Source organism: Branchiostoma floridae, chromosome 1 (assembly GCF_000003815.2).
Source record: "Branchiostoma floridae strain S238N-H82 chromosome 1, Bfl_VNyyK, whole genome shotgun sequence".
NCBI classification, from domain to species: Eukaryota; Metazoa; Chordata; class Leptocardii; order Amphioxiformes; family Branchiostomatidae; genus Branchiostoma; species Branchiostoma floridae.
The window spans coordinates 17,353,822-17,365,220 of NC_049979.1; the positions used below are offsets into that span (position 1 = coordinate 17,353,822).

At 38.9% G+C, this 11,399-nt stretch overlaps 1 protein-coding gene across 14 annotated transcripts in view; it reads left to right on the forward strand.

The window, feature by feature from the left end:
* LOC118423528 (echinoderm microtubule-associated protein-like 6) overlaps window positions 1-11,399 on the forward strand; it is a 56,354-nt gene that overhangs the window by 23,752 nt on the left and 21,203 nt on the right. For all 14 annotated transcript variants that reach the window (XM_035831717.1, XM_035831742.1, XM_035831733.1 and 11 more), the window contains 6 exons: window positions 487-624; window positions 3,614-3,870; window positions 5,919-6,131; window positions 7,083-7,244; window positions 7,830-8,043; window positions 9,760-9,946. In XM_035831717.1, the coding sequence (XP_035687610.1) occupies window positions 487-624; window positions 3,614-3,870; window positions 5,919-6,131; window positions 7,083-7,244; window positions 7,830-8,043; window positions 9,760-9,946 (1,171 nt within the window). The remainder of the gene's footprint in view (window positions 1-486; window positions 625-3,613; window positions 3,871-5,918; window positions 6,132-7,082; window positions 7,245-7,829; window positions 8,044-9,759; window positions 9,947-11,399) is intronic.

Genomic DNA, 11,399 nt, shown 5'->3' on the forward strand with positions numbered 1-11,399 from the left:
TAAGACCAGTAATTATTATTACTAGCAGGTTTATATAAGTAGGAAAAGTAAATGCCTGCGTGTGGGGATTATTAATGTGTTTAGTTATCTGTACATAATGCATCAATTGCCTTTACTGAATGCGGCTACAGTTGGCATACATGTGTCATGTACAGTCTTAAGCCAAGTGTAGAGCTCAACACCATTCTCAATGCCAAGGAGACTTGTTATCATTAATGGAAGGTCAATGGTATTCATGTTTATTACCACACATTATGCCTTTTTTTTGGTTAAAACGTAGCATTACAATTCACATAATCTGTAAGGGATCAAATTTAAAGTTTGCAGCAGTATTCAAATATGATGGCTACTTTGTAGCCAGGCTGACTTCCAGACCAATACAGAGCCTTTAAGTGCATGTCATTGATCCTTGACTATGATTAGATATACACTGTACAAACATGTATCTAAGCTTAGAACATGAGACCTTTTTCCTTTGTTGTGCAGGTTATGGAGCATGTCTGAAAACACACTGCTGGCACGGTGCAACATGGACCAGGCCGTGAGATCCCTTGCTTTCAGTGCAGATGGCGGCCATCTTGCTGTTGGCATGAAAGATGGAGGCTTTACTGTCCTAAAAACTAGGTATCAGCAGCCTTTTATACTGTAACCACCTTATTGTCTCATCAGAGGGAAATAGTAAGGATGGGAAACAATGAAAATGAAGGTCGGGGATTGGAAAAGCTCAAGATAAGGGGAAGGGGTTGAGTTGTCCTTGATTTGTAATCAATCGTAGACTTGAAGATGAAAATAAAATCTCCTGGGAGTGGGAGGAAATTTGTACAATGAATCAAGAAAGAGAGTAGGTGTTGGCAAAAAAATTAAAGGAAAATGAAGAGATGGATATTTCAATGATTTTACTTGCTAACTAATTTATTTTCCCTACTATGTGTTACAATTAGAACATGTGTTACAAATAATCACCTAAAAAAAAGAAAGAAGACTATTGTATACCTCAAAAGTTAATGAGGACCTGATTTGATGTCTAATGAATGTCTGCCTTAACTTCTAACTTCCAAAAGCTGCTAGCATGAAATTCCTGTCATCTACTACAGTGACTATGGAATTAAGATAACACAAATTATGCATTCATTTGCACAATTTGTAAATATTGCTGTCTTTTGCAGTTGCAAATATCATGGAGCACATTAGATTTCCTCATTAATCATACATATTGGACCATGATTTGCATATTTAGCAGCCAATTATGTCAATCATCACTCCGACTATCTACACGCAAAAAACAAATGAAACTATGAAAATTCAGGGACCATTTAGAATAGATTTACAGACTACATGTAAGTTATTTTCAGACTGTAGTCATATCCTGCCATTTTCCTTTTTCCAGAACAACTATATATTATGCTTTTGAGGATGTTCATGGTAAATTTCCCCCGTCAATTGCAGGATATCCATAGAAATGTGATAATATTCATAAAAAAGACGGATTGACTGATTGCTAGGTAATATTGTACTGGTAAGAATATGTGCAGGGCCATTGTAACAGCACCAGATTGCCATGGTGTGATATATGTGGCACATTACCTCCAGAATTGCTGACAGTATTGGTCCTGCCACACTTTTATATGCCTTTGTGATTGTGTTTATATGTGCTCTATTCATTTTTTTTTCAACTATGCCCCAGTTGCCCTTAGTGGTAGTGGTTGAAGTATTTATGCCAGATACCATTGTTGGTAAATGTGGAGTCTACTTAAACCACTTGTTGCATGTAGCTAGGACAAAATTACCCCAAGAAATCAAAGTGAATATTGATGTGCACCATTTTGTGGATGTAAGAGGATGTGGGTGTTCAAAAGCTCCAGTCTTTGGTATTGGTATAACTTACATTACCTTGTAGATCTCTCTACATCATTGAAGAGGCTGTTGACATGTGGTCTGGCCATTGACCACTTTTTGTCTAGACTGAAGACTGCTGCCTCCATACATAATCAGATAACTCATTCCAACAATGCATTGACTACATCCCATACAGTGGGATGAATGAATGATCCATTGGTTGCAGTTTGTTATGGGGGAAGTACCTGTATGTCTTCATCATAATATGGGTGCAAGGCTGGTCCATTAGTGTCTTTCCATTATTGCAATGTGACAAGGTCTAGTTACTGGGACTGACTACAATGTGCTTGCCAAGGAAAAGTGAACATAGCTCAAAGTGAATTGTTAAATTGATACATCATGTGAGAACATTTTTGCTCACACTCACCTAGAAAATGAAGAGTTTGTCAATCTGTTATGAAGTTAAAATTTTGATGTACTTTTAATTTGAAAGACATCATTAGTATGTGCCCAGATGAAAACAGATTCAATGCCATATTATATCAATGATTATATTTCTCATGCATATAATTTATTAGTTATTAAGACAGCCAACAGAAAACATTTTACTGAAGGAAAGGCATGCTCTTGTAGTGCTATGATGTCATCAGTGCAGGTAAGCACCGTGAGCTCCTGTGCTAAAATGAAGGCTATTCTATCCTGCTGTCAGAATGAAATTGTTGCCCATGGAAAGCCTTGATCTGGCTTGCTGAAAATCAGTAATGTCCAAAACTGGCCTTTAAGCTGATTATTGCCTTTACTTGCACCATCTACAGCATTTCATTTTGGATGGAATGAGTCCATTCAGTGGAAATTGGGGCAAAGGTCACTGGTCTGCTCATCAGTAGGGCATGGGGCAGAATCATTTGCATCCATCGTTGGTCCATACTGCTTCACCTGCAATAGACAAGGGGATTAGTTTTAAGCTAGGTTCAGCGAGTTGTGCTGCTGTGCCTTTATGCTCAAATTACTGTGGAATGAGCTGAGGTTTTGACGATCTTTGTTGGCTATACTGTACTTAGGAAGGCTGTAACATTTGGTTGGTGCCAATTACGTGTGCCACTGCTTTCCAATTTATTACATCTTTGCATTTGAATTTTGAAACAGTCATTGCAGATGCTGGTGTGCAAATAAGGGGATCTCTGTAATGTGTTGCAAAATGCATTGTATGCTCATTCCACAAGTCTCATCATAGCATGAGCATCAAGCCTTATGTGGTGTGAGTTTTGGAAGATTCATATTATTTCACCCATAGACAGTTACAGAGAGGAATATTTTTCCAACCACAAACTCATCAGCATAATTTCAAATCAGTGCAGTGTGTACAAAACTGACTGAACATTTGTGTCTTCCAAATTCATGATGATGATTAAGCATAAATGCATGTTTGACCTCATCTCTGCTACAGAATCATATCTGTGAGATTACAGTAAATGTGCTTGTCCCTATTAATGACAAAGACCATTATCATCTGTTGCCTAGGATGGTACATGTAGCTGCAGCTGGAATTTTATTTGTTTAGAAATGCATAACGGCGGGAATGTTAGATGGACTAGATGTATATTTTCAATTGTTTTTCCACTTTTGTGTGTATTGATAACCTTTTTCTCCAGTATATATTGTAAGAATTTGTCCTAAACGTACTTATAGTGGTACATTCAGCACTTAAGTTTCCCTTGCTAAACTAGTTTTGAACTTTAGCCCGAATATTTATACAACCATTTCATTTGTCTTACAGGGATTTCTCCGAAGTCATTCATGTGAAGGAGAGAAAAGAGGCTGTGCATGAGATACGGTACTCTCCAGACGGAAACTACCTTGCTGTTGGGTCCAACGACAACTTTGTTGACATCTATGCAGTGGGGCAACACTACAAGAAGGTTGGCCAGTGTGGGAAGTCCTCCAGTTTCATCACGCACATGGACTGGTCAGAAGATAGCAAGTACCTGCAGACAAATGATGGGGCTGGAGAGAGGCTGTTCTACAGAATGCCAGGTAAGACTTTTCTGTGTGGTCCTATTAGACTTTCTGATTGGAATGTAGACCTGGTGGGTCACTTTTCAATCTTTTGATATTTGAAAGTGTCTAGGATCAGGCTACTACAATGTATGTGTTATCAATATTCCCTATGCGATATACATTATTGCTTTGAGGAATGGGTTTTATCCAACTCATCATTTGCACAAGCAAGGCAGAGCAACATTCTGTCCATGTCAAACATTCTCCATGGAGCAAGATGGGACATCAAATAGATCTGTTTGAAATCCAGTATTTCATCTTGTCAAAATCCACAGAATGTTCCGGAGATTCTATGTATATCTGTTGTGACACCTGAATTTACTGAGCTTGGGCGTCTCTGCTCTAAGAACCTGGGCTTAAGAGCGCGTCTGGTTTCATCTATGTAGGACCAATGCCACAGATGTGTTTTATAGCCCCTTGCCCTACAAGTGGTACCTAAGATGACTAGATTTCAGAGGAAGCATTGTATAACTGACATCTATAATGCGGTGATAAATGTCACAATCACTGTCCAATGATAAAATTTGATGACCAACATTGTAAAATGTTATGGTGCAGAGATTGTGATTATTTATACAGTGATAGGCCTGTCCTGTGGTTTCTGAGCTGTGGGTACTTTTCAGTATAATATGGCTGAGTGATTGCCTGTTGTGGGAAAGCTTTATTGTCTTACCAGCAACATAAACATGGTGATGTGGGGCCAATTGTCTGGCATTGGGCAAACTTCCCATCCAAGCAAAGTGATCATTATCATTCTGTGTTTAGCATGACAAAGTCAATATCATGTCTGCTACCTGGAAAGATCAATAACATTGTTCTGTATCATTTGTTGTTGCAACAAAATTGATTCCCAATGCTCCCTGAGGGACTCCTCATTCACATATATTGCTTCTGCACAAGACGAAGGGGCTTTAGGTTAGGTATGTTGTGACACTGACAAAGTGCTGGTGCATCCCAGCGTTGGCCTCCACTATCAGACAGCCAATATTGCGGTCTGCCCTTCCTCACCTTTTTGAGAGGAAGATATGAGCACTATGCATCTTTGTCGTAACTTCTGTGATAAGCACCGAAGTGTGGACATTCTTAAGTCCCTGGAGTGTGCAGAAGGAAGCATGTGGAGGATATCCAAATCCCATCTTGAAAGTCATCTAATTTCAGGTCATTTTCCTTCCAAATCGATACTGTTTGAATACGTTAAGATTTCCCAAGCAGTGAGGCATGGCGTGACTTACCTGTATGAAATTGCCTGTGTCATCAAGCGTAGCTACACATTATAGGATGTAGTATGTGTGATAGTTTTCTTAGGTACCATTTATAATACTCCATGCAGGCAGGAGACTGGGCTATTCCTGGTATAAAACTATTTGAATGAAGTCATTTGGGGACAACTTTGCATTCACTCTCAGTGCTTGAAATACTTTTTTCTGCATACCTGCACCAGACAAATTTTACCTGCACCACTCTGAATTTAAGAAATATGGAACATATTGAAATTGTTTAGGAAGCCATGCTATTTTTTCTTTTATACTTGATACGTGGTAACAGTCAATACAGATAGTAACAATCCATAGACACCTACATCATAGGACATTTATGTATGAAACCAAGTACATGGACCAGTGCAGGTTGGGTGCAGGTAGATACCAGAAATACCTGCACTAACCTGCATATGCAGGTGCTAATTCGAGCCCTGACTCTAAATGGTGTTTTGGCCAGCATTTGAAGCTTGATTAAGTAAACATAATAATGAAACTGTCTTCCTATCTGGTTTGGTAAGGAATGAATGGAAATACCAAAAAATAACCTTTATAATCTTCTATAACAAAGTGTACATTGTATCAACAATGTTTTTAATGTATAGATTTTAATTCAATGGTATAACATACCAATTTTATTTATTCGGTGCAACATACAAATAGTCCCTTGATATATCCAATGAGTCAGATTGTACTTCCCAGCAGGGAAAGCATGTTTGTATATTTATGTATGTTAACTAATTTTCACATTGCACTATGGCATTGTAGCTGGAAAGCAAGTGACCAACTCAGAAGAAATCAGGAACATCCACTGGGCTTCCTGGACATGTGTTATTGGTCCAGAAGTAAACGGCATCTGGCCCAAATACTCAGACGTCAATGACATCAATGCCACAGATGCCAGCTTTGGGCATGAGGTAGTTGTCACTGGGGACGACTTTGGCTTGGTGAAGATGATGAGATTTCCCTGCCTTAAGAAAGGTGAGTCAATCAGATAATCTGATTTATTTATTTTCTCTGAAGTAATCTGTCAAATATATGGTAAAACCATAAGGCATGTTAACAGGCTTGGGAAAAGATGCTGATTTCATATTACCAGGTACTCTGTTTGAAATTTAGATGGGAAAACTAGATAAGGAACATGAAGAAGTTCTGTAACTGGGATTAATCAAAGTGAATATATGCGCCCTTATAAGGATCGTCTTGACAAGTAATAAACCTAGCTTCAGTATACTAATCTTGTCGTTTGTACAGTTCGGCCTTTGTTAGGCATGTACAAAGATGTTACTTTTTTGAAACACAGCATCAGGTGCTGGTCGTACAAATGAACATTGGATCCATATGGCCCCATCACTTTGGTATTCAAATCATGACGTCTGTTGTAAACTTAAGTAACTGTCTACCATGGTAGACATTTACCTTCTTCCAGTATTTATTGGATGCCTGTAAAAACTTGAACCGTAAACATTGATATTATTTTGCCATGGGGCAAACTTATAAGCTCCTGGCTGCATCAGAATATGTATTTTCTCACAGGGGATTTATCTCAACATTTAACTCAAACCATCAGAGATTTACATCTTGATCCAATGCTTATCTCTATATTGGAATCCAATATCATGGACATGATAGTGTTCATAGCAGTGTTGGCAACATTTGCTTTGAAACTACATGACTGTACTGCACTGCTGGCCCAGAATATAGTGTATTTGCAGCTTTAATGCTAGCTGACTCTATGGCAACTATAAGTAATCCCTAACGAGTCTTCCAAATTTTTAACCATGTAATGATTATACAGCAAGCTTCAGCATAGAGCAGACATTTGCATATTCAAATGACAAGGAATTAAGTGCAGGAGATACACACACCCTTCCAACTTTTGTAGTGGTTGAACACTTTGAGAAAGATCGCAATCACATTGTGTCTCCTCAGGTGCCAAGTTCAGGAAGTACACTGGTCACTCTGCCCATGTGACAAATGTACGTTTCTCCCACGACAACTCGCGAGTGGTGACAGTGGGGGGAGGGGACCACTCCATCTTCCAGTGGAGGTTCATCCCAGAGGGAATGGAAGGAGACATAGGTGCCAACTCAGGTAACATTTTCCCATTAGATGGAATTCTGTACTTTTTTTTTCAATATATTCCTTAATTGACTTTCAATTAAAAGAGATGAGAGAGAGCATAGAGGAATAGGCAGGAGAATAGAGTCAGCATTTTGTGTAGCCCATATCCATGGAAAAGGCTGCAATAGATTTACCACACTTTATGTACATCTGATATGGGCCCTCTCTTGGCTGTCTTCCTGCAGTACAATTGATTGTACACTACTGGCATATAATTGCCTCCTGCATATGCAGAGCTGTAATCACTGTCTGTAGACCAGAAGTGATTAATTGTTCCACTCAGCATCCTGTTTGCACTGTGTATGGAATAGAACTAGAATTGTATGCTTTGTCAGGGAGCAATTCTTTTGGGAGCCATGTGAGACGTAACATCTTGCGACCTATGATAGTACACACCATACTTGTACAGTCAACTATTTTCAAAACTTAAAATCAATCTCATTATTATGTATTGGTTTCTGAAATGTTAGATCAAAGTCCAGTTAGTAAGGACCTGATTATTGATTGCAGGAATACAATGTACATAATGAGTACTGACTGTGTCCATGTTTTCAGGCTATGCAGATTCCAACAGCGAGGAGAGTGACTCGGATCTGTCGGATGTAGATGAGCTGGACACAGACATTGAGCAGGAGAACCAGATCAGCTATGATCGGGCTGTCTACAAGGAGGACCTCCCCCAGCTGAAGAAAAATATCAAGAGAGACAAGACAGGACAGAAGAGGAACAAGGCTCCAGAAGAAGGCATCAAGTTACAGTTTGTTCATGGGTGAGTTATGAATGTGTTCTTTTCAAATGCATGTTGACAAATTATCATTATCAACTTACAACCCAGAAATAACAGTTGGGACAGAATGATGATTGTTTTTAGTTTTTTTTACTGGCATCCCTCTAATTTTTTCACCTGAAACTGAACACCAGCAGATGGTACCAGAATTCATTGTGGTGTTGTCCAAGGTGCTGAAAATGTAGTTCTGAGCAGCCACCATCTAGAATACTGTTGTGGCCCCTATCAATTAGTATCATGTCCTCTACATGAGAACCTGAATGTTTATTACTAACAGAACAAACATTATAACTGTTACAGTAGGGTTTGTTTCATCTATGTCTCTTTGTTGCCAGATAATGATGCATTTGATATTCCATAGATCTTTGCCTCCATGGAGTTATTGTCCCATTAATGTAGATGCCAGTATCCTCTAGATTATTCAAGTATTACATAAAAGACCAGCAGGAAGTGTCCTGCTGGATGCCAGGAGGAATCAGTTAGTTGGGTTGGTTTGTTTTGTGTGACAAAGACATTCTCTTTGAAGTTATTGTTCAATGGGCCCCTATAATCCCACTGTCAAGTCATGGAACATTGACAAGTTGGCAGGTAGGATCAATGCAGTCCCTGTTGTGTTGATTGGTAATGGACATCTCAGCAGGGAGCCATATTAAACTATTCCCTGCTGTTTAAAAGATATACTGTACACTATAATCATGCTTCCTTTATAGGAAGGAGCCAGATGTAGTTTACTGCCTGTCTTTTTCCAGTCGTGACTGTAGCTTCATTTTTTGTCAAGGTGAAACCTGATAGGATTGAATCTCAAATACATGGGATGGGGTATCATCAAGCTCCCAGAGCTCCCAACACAGATGTACTTCGTGTTTTATTCAGGCATTTTAAAAACGATTTTATGATTTCTTATCTAATAAATCTATGCCCAGACATCATGATGAAATCTATCAACTGAAAAATGTGAAGGAATTTGATTATGTTTTTACAAGACTATCTTTCATCATGCCTTAACCGATGCATAATTGCCTTTTCCGGTCAACCTTGATATAATTTTTGCCAACTTTCATTTCAATGTTTTAGACACAAATTAACAAACAGCTCAAAATGCATTTTTTTTTACAAACACTGATCAAACATATTTAAAACAACCCTCTGCTAAGCATCATTACTATACCATAGGTAAATATAGTTATGGTACAGTTGTGATACATGTATGCTATATGTAAGAGCCTTTTTCTTTGAAGATAAAAAAAGCCCACTGCCCTTTGACATCTACCTTTTGTGCTGTACTGCACTTTGAAAGTGCATTACTGACATTTCCTTTCAGTAACTGAACAGGTAGGCCATTACTCAGGATGTGCAGAACTGCATGGACGGTTTGGAACTGTATTCATTTTCTTGCTCCATGCTTTTTTGAAACCAAGAATACCTTAAAATGCCATGAGAGATGAGGAAACCTGCAGTTCTGACATGAAAGATGGGCTGTGGCCAATGGGTATAGAACCTTTAGAACTTCCCATCTATGGAGGTCAACTCAATTGCGCATCCAGATCAGATGATAGGATAAGATATGATATGACATGTCCTAACCTAATGCTGTTGAAATCGAACTGCTTGGTTCCCATCCCATTTGTCCCTTAGAGATATGTTTCTATATCTAAACTGCCAGTCATGAGATGTGTTGTTGTGTACGTGTCACTTTAGGTACCGTGGTTACGACTGCCGAAACAACCTGTTCTACACACAGACCGGGGAGGTGGTGTACCATGTGGCTGCTGTAGGGATTGTGTACAACAGGGATAACCACTCACAGAAGTTCTACCTGGAACATACAGATGACATACTGTGTCTCTGCATACATCCCCTGAAGGACTTTGTCGCTACAGGACAGGTAATGCACTTTTGTGGATTTCACTCTGATGTTGTGTGGGATTGAAATTGTTACTGTTTGGCCTTCATTTCAGAACGGGATATTGGCTTTGTGAGCCAATTACACAGTACGGTATACCCTCAGTTCTAGGCTTATAGCACAGATGGGGTCAAGCCAAGCCTGTCTTATATTGCTATGTGATTATTGTCATGATTTATCATGAGTCTTATGTTGATTTACCATAACTGTGCAACACATAAGGCTATCATTACCATAAAGGGGTTATGAAAGTCAAAAACCTTTATCTTAGCTTTTAAGGCTTTGTTGTTGGCTTCCATTCAAGTGATGATTGCGGTCACTAACTGTAAATAGTGTTGCTGCATAAGGTCACCAAGGTGGCCAGTATATGGACATGATGAGTGATGAAGCCATTGCTGAATCCCATTCCAAGAACCCTGCAGTTAACAGACATCTGTTTGTATTCTGTGTAACTTTGGTATGAAACAGGCTGAGTATGGGAGATTAACACTCCAGATTGGAAATATTGAGTAGGGTCAGAAATGAACTTGTGAGAACTTCTCTGCTATTGGGAAACCACTTATCCTCCTCTAGCATCTTATGACATGTGTGTGACCATAAAAGTTAATTTTTTTCAGCATAATAATCATGTAATTCTAGTTACTGCACTGTCTTATGAATGACAGTTAGTAATATGTTAAGTTAGTAATACCTAGTCCAGTATTCACCAACAAGATGACTTATCCCTCAGAAGATTCCCATTCCGTGACAATTATTCGGCAGCTTGCCTTGCAATTTGAATCAACACAACAAGTTGTATAAAATCTGTTGCATTAACTATATATGGCTACCTCGAAGGCCACCATTTATCAAATTGTTACAGTAGCTTACAGATGACAATAGTATTGACAGCTTACAGCTGTGCAGTTGAATGATAAAGTTGTTGCAGGTAATATGTGGCCACAAGCTTGACATCATAGTACTCGATTTGACTGTTGAAAACTGTCCTTATGGTGTGGCTTAATCAGTCAAATCAGATTTTTTTTTTACTTTTCTTGTCTCATATTTTAATTTTCACCTTTTTTGGGATCATACTGATTGTAATTGTGTCATTCTGCCATCATGGATAGGGGCGCCTTTGCTTGCCATAAAAATGAAGCTTTGTTTGGCAAATGCAACAGTCATGCCTTTTGTTAAATGCTGTTTGGCAAGCTTCAAGTAGTATTTGCTGTGGAGTTTACCACAGGGCATTGTCTTTACAACCTTTTGTGAGTCATTACTTCTCCTAACAGACTGATACATCTGCTTATGGTCGCAGTGATGGTCAAGAAGCCTAGATAAACCACTTGTAAAACAATAAAAGCACTCAGGGAAGCATTATGATCCAATATCCCTGTTGACTACTGGCTACTTGTAGATGCACTAGCTGCCTCACACTGTACATCAATGTGTTAAG